A 15,476-nucleotide genomic window follows, 5' to 3' on the forward strand; every position below is an offset into this window, starting at 1 on the left:
AATTAAGGAAAAACGGAAATTCGTACGCAAAACTAGTTTTCGACAAAAAAAACAATTTTGATTTTTAGTGTAAATGTAAAAATAGACCATAGTTGTATGAATCACTGAATGATTAAAAAAATACGTAAAAATCACGAAAATTTGCAAATTATTTGAAGTTAGAAATTCATAAAAAATTTTCATTTCAATTTTCAAATTTAAGATTTGAAAATGTAATAAAAGATTAATTATCAGTTTCACTATCTCTATCGGATGAAAAAATTCTACTTGAAAGTAAAATCAAATTTTTTTGAGAGTTTGAAGTTGAAAATTTTACAACATTGGATATTCACTCGATTTCTCATTTAGCGGTTTTCTTATTTTATTGTAATTCAAAAACGAATAACTATATATACTTGGACATTTACACCATATGTTTATTTCATCAATTCATATACTTGATAAAAATTTCAAAATATTTCGACTCACTTTAAGCTGTTTTATGACATTTTTAATTTTCAATTTTTTTAGTTTTTTTTTTTTTATAAATGGCAGTATAAATATATAATAACCAATTGTATTGGTTGAATCAAAAAGCATAACAAATGAATACAAGACTCTTGATATATTGTTACAATAGCAATTGAAAAATTATCTTGTAGTTTAAAATGTATAAAATTTTCAATTTTTATAGTTGAGGATTGAAAATTTAAGACAAGGTTCAACTTAAGCAGTTTTTTCCGTAACTAAAAAAATCCAAAAAATATATAAACACAGTTATTTTTTACAAACATTTTAAGTTCAAATTTGGACAACATTACATATTAAGCAGTATAAAATATCCTAGACTGACATACCGTCTCCGCTCAAAATCGTTTTTCGTATAGAATGATATTTTATCATTAAATTCAAATTTAATACCATCCATTACAGCGACCTTCTAGATGACACCTAATGCACAGCAGAGCGATATCCACATACCTACTTTTTTGGTTTTAGTTTTTCCAAAAATTTAAATATTCCATTTCCTTTTTTTTCATTTTATATTATTACATTTCTTTTTAGGAAAAATTCCAAATTGCCAATTCGTAAGTCTAATTTTTAGATAAATCTTAACTGTACAAAAGTTATTGTGTGTATAAAATATAATAATATACTCTAAAAATTTCAAGTAGTAACCCACGAATAACATTTTTAAATTACAGCAAAATAACTTAAATCATTATTCTTGGTTATTTAACAATAATAATATGTAATTTCGTCCACACTTGAACATAAAATAACGATAAAAAAAACTGTAATCATAATATATTTTGTTTTGATTTTTTGGTTACAGAATGAACTACTAGTGTAGTTGTGTGTAGTTTTGTTTTAAATTTTTGATTCTGACTTATAAAAGTTGAACATTTTATAAATATTTAGCTACAAAATAATTTGTACATTTTCAGTTTCATACTTGTTGTCAACATTTGAACTTTAAATACTTATAAAACAAAATCGTACCTATGTATTTTTAATATTTTTAAACTTATACTGTAACAATATATCAGGAGCCTTGGGTTAATTTTTCACGCTTTTTAACACTGCAAATAAAAAATGTTATTGACATTTATAAATGTATGTATTATATATTATATTTTCATATACACATTTTTCTTACCTTTTTGGTGTTTTTTTTTATAGGTAGGTTACCTAATTACGAATATTAAGATACCATCTTAATAAGTGCTTATAATACCAATAAATTGAAAATATAAATAGGAGTTTTATAAATAATTGTCATATAATAATTAATATTATATAGTATTTTTATGTCAATGTAAATTACATACTTACAGTGAACAAAAATACAGAATTTAAATACAATTATTTTCTTTATAATATGAATAATGACTATATTATTTAATTATTATGTCAAAGGTCAGGCCAGTGGTATTGCCACTGGCATATGTATATTTCGTAAATTATTTATTATCCACAAATATCATTTTCATGATAATTATTTTCGTCACACTTTTAACTTATACCTATCAAGTTTTTTTTTTTTATTTGTCAGGTCTCTCTGTTGTAACCTATAATATAACTATTATAATAATTATTAATATTATTAGTATTTGCACACTAGTATTGCAAAGTATTCTGTGGGTATATTTACTTATCAGGGATTTTATTATGTGATTATATGTGTTACATCATACGAAATACTATATATACCTACTTTAATATATTTTATACAAAGAGAAATACAGTCCGTAGCATTGGTTATAAATTATAATAATAAATTCAAGATTGCTTAGGGCACTTATATATGTTGTAGGTACCTACATACATGATGATTTAAGATAATATTATAGGTATACGTTTTCTCGATCTTCGTGCATTGATTATATTATATACTGTGTGTCGGTGTATATAATATTATTATATAATCAATGATTCTTGTGTATATAAATATAAGTATACAAAACATGGACACGGCCCGGTATGTAAGTACCTATGTCCTATATTATATTATCATATAAATTATTAAATTATGTTATTTTTTTAAACATTATACGACGGATTTAGTGGCGATACAATGCACTATATTTTTAATCTTATTATAATTTATAGTAGGTACTTGTAAAAGCAATTCTCAAGTGGAATGAGAATGTTAGTACTTGGTAGGCGGTGAGTAGGAGTGTATGTTTGCCGGTTTAGATAACGTTCGCCGCGTTAGCGTCGCGTCTGTTGTAGTCGGTTCATTGTCGTCTTATCATCAGCTCGCGTTTGTTTGGTACAAAAAAACGTTGTTATCACTACCGAGCATTTGGAAGCACCGCCGCAATAATCGCCATTAGCCGCTGTACAAACAGATCAGACAGAGAACGGAACCGCTCGCCGGGTAAACGGCCGAAAAAGTGTGACCGATCCGAACGTGAGAGTATTGTTATTTGTATCGAAAAACGACAACTACAACGACAAAATGGCAGGCGGCGTCATACTCGAGAACTTGAGTGGAAAGAAACTGTTCGTGCTCGTATCGTCGTTGCTCTTTTGCCAGCTCGCGTGTTTCCTGATCGGTGGACTCGTAGGTTAGTCAATATTCATGCGACCGAGCCTGAAATCGCGATTTTACGACGTTCCTTTGTCCTTACTTAACGTTTATAATTTTCTTTTGTTCGCAGCTCCAACACCGTCCGCCACCGACATGGTGTTAGCCTCTAAGTGTTTGTACAACGACAGCAATCCTTGGTCGTACATCAGGGGCGAAGGAAAATGCTTCTCATACCACTCAGACATCTACAAAGATAGCCCTGTCGCCAATACGATGGCTAATGACATTGTATTCACTTTTCAGGTAATCCATTACAAGCCTAGAAAGTGGTGTGGGTATATGTTGTTTTGATCCTTATCCATTAATAATTGTTTTACTCATTTCTAGATACCTACTCCACGTGATGGTCAGACATTGGATTATTCTAGATGGCAACAGAATCTCATAGGAGTCCTCAACTTTGACATCGAGTATCATATTGACACTAAAATGGGTATGAATACAATAAATTATGACTTATAAATTTTACCGTAGTAAACTAGTAATTTATTGATATGAACTATGAAGTGATCGTAATTGTAGTCACGAGGTTACTATACAAAATTGTACAATGTACACATGTACCTACTATTCGGATGTTTTAATAACAGTAATTATAGTAAACTAGTGAGCAGTCATTAAGATCAAAACAAATACTGTCCTAAATAATTGCAATTATTGAATATAATATGAGTTCTATGAGGTTTAAATACCCTATTATAAATTAAAATTAATGAATTTAATTGAGCAATTTATTAAAAAATGTTACGGGCAAAGTAGGAAATCTGACACTGTAAACAATGTCTGATTTTAGTGGTCGATGTAGGAAAATGTCTACATAGGGTACTATGACCAAATGTAGTTGGAGAAAAGAAGATAAAATATTAAAATAAAACATTTTTGATTAAAAAGAGTAGTATTGAATTTCAATGAACAAGAACAATTTAAAATATTATTATATGAATAAACTTACTTCATATTATTTTTATGTGAAGCACTATTGTGACTATTAAAATAGGCAATGAACTTAAAATACTAAATTTGATTAAACGTATTAGTAATAATATTACACAAAATAACTAATTATTGTATGTTTATTTGCTTTTACACAAACCACTTTTATGGTACCTATTAGAGTAACAAAGCTGCCCATAACTTTTGTTACTACATTTAAGTGTCTTACACTTACACAAAGTGTCACATATAGAAGTATCCATTTCCACCCAAAATGGATAATTTCTACAGTGTCATTTAAATAATATAATACTGCCAAAAGTGCAAAATATAGCCTTTATTTATTTTTAAATAATTATTATAATTTAATTTACATTTAATTTTCAAATTTTAATTGGATGAGTATTCATTGCTTGGGCATTGTAGAAAATATTGGAGTTTTCAAATTATTACCTGTCCCTAGTCCAAAATTCTGATTTTGCCCATAACATATATCATGGCAATTATTATTGTCAAATTGGTATTTTTAATAAATTTAATCTTATATTTTTCATATTATTCATAAATTACAAGTATAATATTATAAAATTAAAGGTGGACATTATATCTGTAATAATAGACTACAATTATTTTCTTTAAATATTAATTGGTATGTATAGGTAAAATAAATGTGTGCTATTGCCATTTTTTATCTGGCATATTGCATTATTTTTTTTCTTGAATAATTAAGTTTTAGGTTTAAATTACTGTTAAAAATCAATGTGATTTGAAATATAATAATTATCAAATATAATGTTCACTGTTACTGAAATTATTTGGCCTACATTTTTTATGTACATTTGGGAAACAAACCTATTCTATTTAGGATGTAAAGATTACAAACTATAATTTAATAAATTGACTTCACAAGTCTCCAAAGATCATTTTTTAGTGTAGTGATTTGTTTCCATACATTGAGGAAAGCAAAGTTTGGTTTTCCCAATACATAATCTATGAATCCTATCTACACTTTGTATACAACTAATACATTTTTAATCAAAAAAGTAGTATAATTAAATACTCATTTATTGACATTTTTCCAAAATTAAATATTATTCTGTAATTTTTAAAATGGAGTTAGTTAAATATAATGATATGCTGTTTATTAGATATTTAATAGTAATTAAGTACTTACATAAACATTTACTAATAATTTGTTAGTTTAACTATTTATAAAAACGAAAAGTGGTACTTAAATTTCTTATCTATAAATTAAAAAACCAAATTGTTTCTTTTAAGAAAAAATTATTATGTACAACTATTGAGTGTTTATTTTTTTTTTTAGATCGTAATCTTGAGTTAACTTTAGATACCAAACTTGGCTATCGTAATTCGGGAGACAATGATGACGATTGGAAATTATTTGCTTCTTCTGTCGAGAAGCGTAATCTTGATTGTGTATCGGAAGAGGTAAATAACTCTTGCTTGTATATTTCTTTTTAAGTTATGCTCAAATATTTTATTTTGTTTTAGAAAATAGATGGTCATAATTATCAATGTGGACTTGTACCGCTTTTTGAACTTGGATCATTACATCATGATTATTATTTAATCAATATAAAAATACCCGTGGACGAAAGAAATGGAATAAACATTGGTTTAGGGCATCTAAAAGATGTTTGGCTTGTGGTAAGAAGAAAACATTTTCTTTAAATATAAATTTAATAATTTAAATATAATGTTTTTTAAAGGAACACATAACATAAAAATATTTTCTTCAAATTATTATATTATTATATCATTAATTATTATATACTGTAGTCAAAACTACTAAAAACTATTTTGTGCATCTAAAAAAAAACATTATTCAAAGAATTATTGAGATATCTTGAATAACTTCTGGACCTTGCTTGGTAAAGTCGCCTATCTCGCACATGTAAAAATTACTCGTTTTACACAACGATTTACCAACCTAAACATTTTATCTTTGATATTTGATGAAATATGTGATTTGTTGTGCTAAAGAAAATAGAAATATCGGAATTTCAATAAATAAAACGTTTGGTTTATTTTTATATTAAAAAACTAAATAAGATATTTTTGTTTCATGCATATTGTAGTTACAATCAGCATACCAATTTATTTTAACACACATTTTAATCATTTAAAAAAAAACTAAACATTTAAGAAAAATTCTGGTTTCACTAACGTTTCCAGTACATTAACACAACAAATATGTACAACAAAAATTAAAAATTATATTTTAATGGTAGGCAAATTGTTATGTGATTAGAGTAACATTATCAGGTATAAAATAAGCAATATTACCGTGAGCTTGGCCCAATGATGTTATGCTTCTTTTTTCAATTCCTCATAACTCATTAAATAAAGTGAGTAAAAACAATAAACCTGCACCATTAATCTTATTATTGGACATTCTTTCAAATTAAAAAACATATTTTTTGATTTGTGTACTCCTTTTAAGAAATAATTATACATCAGGCAATTTTGTAGGACTTGTAATTTTTTTAAAATAAAGTTAGATTTACTCTTCGTTTTTTATTTGTTTAAATTTTATTTAATATCGGATTAAAAAAAAAAATTATTTTTATTACTTCTTTAATAATGAAATGATGTCTTCAGTATTGTTGATATTGTTGATGTTAAACTTGATTTTAGAATCTTAATTTTTCTTGTTAGAATCTGTTTAACTTGCATATTAACTTATTCTACAACTATTTAATATTGTTTTGTTCACAGGTTATTAATCAAAATGGTGGTTTTACCAGTGTATGGCTTTACATGAAGACAATATTTTTTCCGTTTATTGTTGCAATAATGATATGGTTTTGGAACAGAGTTCATATGTTGGCCCGCAAACCAGTTTTGCTTGAACGCATGTTGATGACTATTGGTTTTGCACTAACTCTTTTAAATCGTGAGCAATAACCTTTATACTTGATAGTATCATACATTTTAAGAATCCTCACTCATGTATGAGTTTATTGTAATTAATGATAATAGATATAATTTAAAATGGCTAAAAATCATTTTTTTTTATTTTAGTCCTAATTTGATTATTTAGTTTTAATTTAATCATGAATTTAAAATAAATATATTGTTAATATAATTTAGTTTAATAGTAATAATACCCAGTGCCCAACTTTTTTTGATATTGTAATTTAGAAACTAGGTATGTGCATTTTAAAATGTAAAGTAAAATTTAAAATACCTGAATTTAACCTTAAAATGGTCATGACTTGCTTCAAAATTAAAATTTAAAAAAGGATATATGAGGCACTGGATAATATTCTTAAATTTAAATTTGATAGTAAATCAAAAACAATGGATTCTTCTGAACCTTAAATTTGTTATGTTATTTGTTAGTAAGTACCTCTTAGATATAAGCAACAAGTCACTCGTTGACATGTGGTATATGCACAAGTGTGTGTATACTTGTTGCATATTTATGCTAATAACTGCATTCTCTCTAGAAATTTATGAGTGATAAATATCTTAAACTAAATAAACTTTCGCATGCGATGATAGCACATCTTAATGATAATATGTGGGTCAAATTTCTTACATAGGCGATATAGGCTATGGTTCCATCCATAGTATATGATCTAAGGAGAGAACGTCATATTATTAATGTTAATTTTTTTCTAGTTCCTGTTGAATTTTTGACATTAAGTTATGATATGCCATTTATGTTGCTTTTGCAAGATATAAGACAAGGTATATTTTATGCTGCATTACTTTCATTTTGGTTGATTTTTGCCGGTGAACATCTCATGGTAAGTGACTTAATTGTGGTGAATAATCAATTAATTACTATTTTCATATTATAATAATAATGTAATCAAAACTTTTTTCTTTTTTTATGTTCTCCATACTTTTTCATTTTGGTGATGCTTATATAGATCCAGGTAAATTGAATTAATTAATTATTTAAATACTAATATATTTATGACACTTATTTGTAACCATTTTCATTCACAATTATCTGATAACCTTTATTTCAACTTTCAAGTGAAATAAATATTCTTGTGTAATTAATATTTTTAGATTATTAGCCATTGAAAATTAGTTGAACTTCTTTATATTTTTGAAATTCATAGGATTCTCAACAAAAAAATCTGCAAACATATTGGAAACATTTGAGTGCAGTTGCTGTTGGTTGTATTTCACTGTTTGTATTTGACATGTGTGAAAGAGGAGCTCAGTTAAAAAATCCTTTTTACTCCATATGGGCAACCAATACTGGCACAAATTTAGCCGTATCCTTTTTATAAACATACTGTTTATATTTGTTAATTTTAATTTGCTCTCATAAGATAATTTTCTTTGACCTAGACCAATACAGTTAACTTTTATAATATTAGCAGCAATATCAGGTGGAATGTACTTTTTATTCTTATCATACATGATATGGAAAGTTTTCTGTAATATAAGTGCTCGAAGATCAGCATTGCCATCTATGTCAAATGCTCGGAGGTTACATTATGAAGGCAGTATTTATAGATTTAAATTTTTGATGATAGCTACACTATTATGTGCTGCTTTAACTGTAATTGGATTCATATTGGGACAGGTAAAATAACCATTATTTATTTTTGAATGTTAATAGCTTATATTTTGCATGTACTTGTAGGCTTCAGAAGGACATTGGAAATGGAATGAAACTAATAATCTAAACTATGCATCAGCATTTTTGGTCGGAGTCTACGGAATGTGGAATATTTATATATTTGCACTCATTGTTCTTTACTCTCCTTCTCATAAGCACTGGCCATCAGAAATTGGTAAGTTATTTATAATTATGTAATAACTGAGTTAATTCAATTGTATAGCTATAAAGGTGTACATTACAAAAAAAAATTATGTATTATATGCTATATTTATTTTGTGGTATATGATTAATATTATGTGAAATGGATCGTATTTTGTTGAATGGAAAGTGGGCTGAATTTAACTAAACATTTTTAATATAGTATTCTGATTTTTCAATTTGTTTATAGTGATTTTTTAAGCATGCTCGTCTTATTTTAATGTTTAAAATATGCAATATTCAAATTCAGATTTTTGGAGATATTTTTAGAATTTTTAAAATTTTTTTTATCACTTAAAGATGATACTGGGAATATACACACTTCAGTTTTTCCAATAGTAACCTCCCTTTTCCATTTTTGATTATTAACTAAGTGTATATTTTTTTTTAAATCTTGATGTATCTAAATCAAAATTTAAGCTAGTAGTCTTAGAGTTATGTAACTATGTTTTTAGGATCATGTGTTCATAGTAATGGGTTAAGTAGATAGAAGGCCTTGACAATTTGAAAAAGTTAGCAATTACTATTGATTTACCAATATAAATAATTTGTAAAAATGATCCAAGTATACTAAATACTTCATCTCACATCACATATAGTTTTTATCCTTATAAAACCATTTTCAAGGATTATTATCCTTAGCATAAATATAACTCAGAAACTACTCATTACAATTTTGATTTGGATATTATCAAAATTCTCAAAAAAAATATCTGCTTAATAATAAAAATGACAGAGCGAGGTTTCTCTTTGAAGAATTGAAGTTTGTACTGTCATAGGATCATCTTAAAGTGGTACAGAAAATTTCAATGTTTCGAAAAACTGTCTTGAAGTTAATTTAAAAATTACAAAAATCAGAATTTGAATGAATGGACTATTAAATGGAGAAATAGGGGTGAGCATATTTAAAAAATTACCCAGTTTATAACCCAATGGTAGCTATACTTTATTTTCTGTGTGACAACTTATCAATGATAATACCTAACCAACTACTAAGGCTGTTAAAAGTAGTTTTTTTTTGTGCATTTAGACCAATAAACGCAAGGAAAAAAATATACCGGAAATTCTGTTTTGATTTTGAAAAATATTTCAAGTTACTTGCTTGTTTTCTGTTCTTTGTAGGAAATTCATTGTTTTTTAACATTGCAGTAAAAGTGCATTTCGAAAAAAAAAATTAATTCACTAATTAAACAATGCAACAAATCAAAAATTGTTTTATAAATGCAATGATTTCTTTATAATCATTATCAATTATCAAGATACAATAGTATTAATAATTTATTTTTTGGGATTCTATTATTTATACTGGATATTTTAGTTATAATGCATATATCAGAAACCTAACAAATATCAAAATTCTGAACTTTTATTACTTTTATTACTTTTATTACTTTTTTTACTTTTTATTTAACTTTTAACTTTTTATTTCTTAATTTTTGTAGTGTAATAAAATAGACTATACTACTTGTTTTTGTTAAATTGAAATAAAATGTTGACATTTTAATTAGTATATTCTTTTGGTTGTAAGTTATCAAATAAAGCAAACTATTAACAAATTATGAAAAATAGTATGGTTGCAATTATAATAATATTTTATTTTTGTATTTAGTATTATTTAAATGCATATATCGTCACTTTCCATTGCCGCACACAAAAACATTATGATCCCCAACAGATATGAAAATATATAGCCTAATTCTGCATACTAAAATAGTACAACAAATTTATTAAAACCAATACAAATTGGAATGCAAAAATATTTAATTTAATTTAATTCAAATTCCATAAAATCAAATACACAGTACAATTTATAATATCAAAGTTGTGTGTGTTAAATAAATGTAATTAAAAAACACATCTATATAGTACATGTATACAATAGGTTGACCATAAATCCTAATATATGCAATAGAGTTTAAATTCAACTATATATACTCAATACTAAATCAATTATAAATAACAACAAATCAGTTTAAATGGTGATTATTTTTAAAAATGTTTGTTCTGTATTTTAGATGTGAACAACAGTTCGAGTGACACAATTGAATTTAGCCGTCTTCCTACTGAACCAACAGAAATGTCATCTCTGGCTTCATTCTCTAGGAAATCTGCTTTTGACTGAACATCTAAATGCCATGACATCTTCCTATATCCTAATTTTAAGTGGATCATGACATTTTTTACTTTTTTCCTCATTTATTATTTTTAAGCGTGTGATAGACAAACACAGTACAATTACTGTTAATTTAAACTTAAGATCTTATTTACAACAGTATTATTTTGTATTTTTTTTTTTAGTACTTTTTACAGTATTTTTTTTTTTTAGTAAGATAATGCCCTTTTTACAACTTTTTTTTTAAATTTAGTTCTGCATATTTATAAGTTACAATATTTAAAAAATTGAGTAGAGATTATTATTGTATTATGTATGTTTAAATTTCCTGCTTAGATTTATACTAATTTTAATTTATATACTTTTTTAAGGACATTGATGTATTGGTAAATCTAAACCGTAAATGTATAAGAAATATACATTTTTTATTTTTTATTTTTTAATCTGGAAAATAATAAGGTGTCTATATACTATATATCTGACAGTTGTAAATTTTTTTGACTGGTGATTGTACTCTAACATTGCCACTTTGTTCACTTGACCATTTTAATTTATACATTTTTTTATAAATTACCAACATATCAATTATTATTTATTAAGAATTAAGATTTAAAACACACCAATCTACTCTATACAATGAAAATACTTACTGTATATATTAATGATAGTATTAAGTACACTGTTGCATCTCAATACAAAAATTTTTAAATGGAGTAACTTCACTTAAGTTAAAATAAATAATCATTGCAATTTTAGTAAAATATGATAATCAAAGTGTATGACTTATTATTATTATTATTATTATTATTATTATAACGTATTACTCATAACATAAGCTATGGTATTTAAGTTTATATGAACCCGTTGCAGTTTGAGTAGTTTATTCTATATAATAAAAAACATAAAATGTATATATATATATATATTATATATTTATATAATATGTTGTTTTACAATATCCTTATGATTATTAATTTCATAATAAATTCCTAACTGAACACATAGTTAGAAGTTGTAATGTATTAAATTATATTAAACTGTTATATTAATCAATATATACAGGAATCATAATACACCTATGTAATCAGTGGCGTAAATTGTTAAGGTTGCAAAAAATGTGTAGGGCAAACAGACTTGGTGGGAGGCCCATCATAGTCCATACCTCCTAAATACAGTTTTATTATATTCTAAATTTCATACTATAATCAAGGTTGCCATTTATGTGTTAAAAATGAAATTATGTAAGAATAATAATAATTTAACATGTTATTTTATTCCCTTGATAACTTTAAAGTTATTTTTTCCCATATTCTTAGTAACTTAAGAGTTGTTTAATTGTACTGCCGTGTTAAGTTAAATTTTTTCGTGTATACAACTTTATACTTTTATATGTTTTGTTTTGTAACAAAAAAAAAAATTACAAATTAGAAATATTAAGAGGATGTCAGTGCACCGTTAGTTTTTTACTCTGGCCAACACTCAAAAATAATTTTTTTATAATTATGACAGAAAATAATGTTTTTGTGGGTATGACTAATCCATTTACCTAAATATTGTCTCACAACAGTTTAATATCCATTAAAAATTACCAATTTTGTTTTATTTTTTATGCCTTTTATAAAATCAAATAACATTAAAATATGAAACCGATATGTCAAACCCTCAAAAATATTATCCTTCTTAATTTTAGTAATATGTGGTTTTACTCAAACAAGATATGTGAATGGAATGTGTACGTGATTTTATGGTTTTATGTGAATGCATTTTAACTATGTTGCACATGATTTTGAGGGAGAAAACTAATATTACACTAACATTCTCTTAATTGTTATTATTTATAAATTATTATGTTATTTGTATTCTAAATAGACACCTACTCAATTGTACTATTCAAGTGTTTTGCCTTATTTCTGTACTTTATAATAGTAATCAAAATAAGATACATAAATATAAATCTATACAAAATGAAAATATGATGAAATATGATTCCAAGATCAGCTGCCTCCCGTTATCAAAACTTGGCCAATCACAATAAATACATATTGATGTAATAATTGTAAATAGCTACAAAAAAATACTATAAAATATCAATGCCAATTCATTAAATGCTTTAAAACAAATTTAAACATTTGTTCTCCAAAAAATAATTTTAGATACTAATATTGCAGTTGTTATTGAAATATTTTTTTCAATTTTTCTTTTAAATTAATTAAACATTTTTGAAAACTAAACATGATATTTTGGAGTCGCCAAGATATTTTCCATTCTATATTTTGAGGGGGTGCAATTGTGAGCAACACCCCGTTTACGCCACTGTATGTAATTATTATGTTGTAATTTAATATGTATTTATTATAATATAATATAACATACTAATATCATATTTTACGGTATTTTATATTAGAAATACAAAATCTGTAACAACATTTATAACTTTAAGTATCACTTTTTTAATTAGATTTTAACATCAAATGACAGAGATGATTTAATTATTCTATCAATATTTAACAATAGGACCAAGAATGGAATTCTTAACTTATTAACTAGTTCAAACACTTAATTTATGTATATTAAAATTTAATTTGATTCCTTGCACAAACTGTAGGTTTGGAACAATCATAAATTGTTTAAATTTTTAGTATACTTCACCAATAATTGATAATAAATTCTGTTCAAATAATATAATAACTTATATTATATTTAAAGAATTTAAGTTTAATATATTTTTTTAAATAATAGAAAATATTTTAATGTTAGTTTAATATTTTGTTTTTATTGCATATGGCATGGTATTAAAGTAAACAGAGAAATTAAAAAATTAAAAATAACAACAATAATAGTAGTAATACATCACAAATGAATTAATACAAATAAATCAATAAACTACAATAATATTAAAACAATCATAAGAGTTAGGCGGTATACGTGAATGGTAATATTCTGTATCCAATCTAGCGCTTTTTGATCTCTCTGATTAGACCGGCTGTTCATCCGCCGGTAAACATTGCTTAATATTGAAATTACTATTAATAAATACTCATAATGCCAAATTTAAATTTAGTGTAGATAATACATATTTTTAACTTCGAAGAAATCATTAAATATTATTAAAACAATTATTGTTTAAAACAGTTGAGTATAAACTGTAACGTTATTATAAATGTTTGTAAAACATAATAGATTTATTAAATTTCAAAGGATGATAAAACTATAGTTTAATGCCATATTTAATAAAATATTATTATGTGTAATACAATATGAAGTTTTGAAAGTTGATGGATAAAGCAATTTTTGCTCCTTAAATGGTAATTTCATACACTAATGTAGTGTTGTACCCTTTAGGCTATATTTATCTATATAATATTATTATAATATTTTAAAATACTCTATAATATATTTTATTGAAGCATTTTCAAGCTTTAATATAAAACATGTTCATTTCACGGCTATATGTTGTGTCAAAAGGATACCTACTGTTAATTGAAATGAAATAAACTTAATTCTCTAGTCTCAGAATAATACGATGCAAAAATTGTAAGAATATTTTTGTAAGAATTTGCGTGTGCAATGTATAGATAGCTTGAAAAATATACTATTTCTATACTCCGGCCCACGAGAGATCAGTACCGTCACGCGCATGCAGAATGACCAGCAGCGACGGCGCGGAACCCGATTTCCCCCACTATGTGCCGCAATCGTCGAGTGCTACGTGGGAGATGCGTGAAAGCGGACACGTTTTGGTCGAATAGCGGTACTGATCTCTCGTGGGCCGGAGTATAGTAAGTCGAAACAATTATTATAATTTATGTAGTACCTTTTTTTCTGTTTTGACGGACGACACAGCGGGAACTGCTTCGCAATACTCGCTCGACGCTGTTTATCGTTTATCAAATAAAATATAAAAAATAGACATAAAAGTATTATACAACAGTCACTGTCTAGATAAGATAAGAATAACATGACATGCTAGTATACCAGTATTAGGCTTTAATAGCAATTATTTCCTAATCAATCGTTGACGATATTATTACTTCTAAAAAAAAAATTATCAACGATTCTTGGTAGCAATGGAATTTAAATGTAATGCAAAATACATATTTTATTCTAGAAATGGACATGGATTGAATTTAGTTACGTAACTTATATTAGATTCTAATTAAAACCCGATACATTTCATTTGGTTTTATTTGTGTAGTATTTAGAAAATATTAAAAATTTGATTAAAATTAAAAGCCACCGTATAATAATGGGCCCCTCTGAATACCTTAGGTGGGCCGGCCGGACACATATTAGGGTGGGCCAGGCACACCCTGTCCCCCCTTAGCTACTTGCCTGTGACTGTTTACATGAACATTTTTAAGTTGTAATATTTTACATCATAAATGTATTGATAGATATATCTGTACAATATTCTTACCTTTAAGTTTGCCGATAAGTAAATCTCTAATATTAAATCTAACAACAACAAAGGATTTTGTTGAATGCATATTGTCCTTGATTAATTAATGTTAGTAACACTGGTCACCGAGACAACACAAGCACAT

The 15,476-nt window shown here is 25.9% G+C and overlaps 1 protein-coding gene across 1 annotated transcript; it reads left to right on the forward strand.

The window, feature by feature from the left end:
• The first annotated feature begins 2,741 nt into the window (after positions 1–2,741).
• Positions 2,742–11,158, forward strand: LOC111036137 (protein wntless). The gene is made up of 12 exons (XM_022318044.1): positions 2,742–3,053; positions 3,147–3,319; positions 3,404–3,509; positions 5,334–5,458; positions 5,522–5,677; positions 6,749–6,926; positions 7,658–7,785; positions 7,912–7,917; positions 8,110–8,268; positions 8,355–8,582; positions 8,643–8,793; positions 10,835–11,158. The coding sequence occupies exons 1-12, from the start codon at positions 2,945–2,947 to the stop codon at positions 10,939–10,941; spliced, it is 1,626 nt and encodes a 541-aa protein (XP_022173736.1). The 5' UTR covers positions 2,742–2,944; the 3' UTR covers positions 10,942–11,158.
• Positions 11,159–15,476: the final 4,318 nt, after the last annotated feature.

This window comes from Myzus persicae, unplaced genomic scaffold (genome assembly GCF_001856785.1).
Source record: "Myzus persicae strain clone G006 unplaced genomic scaffold, MPER_G0061.0, whole genome shotgun sequence".
NCBI lineage: Eukaryota > Metazoa > Arthropoda > Insecta > Hemiptera > Aphididae > Myzus > Myzus persicae.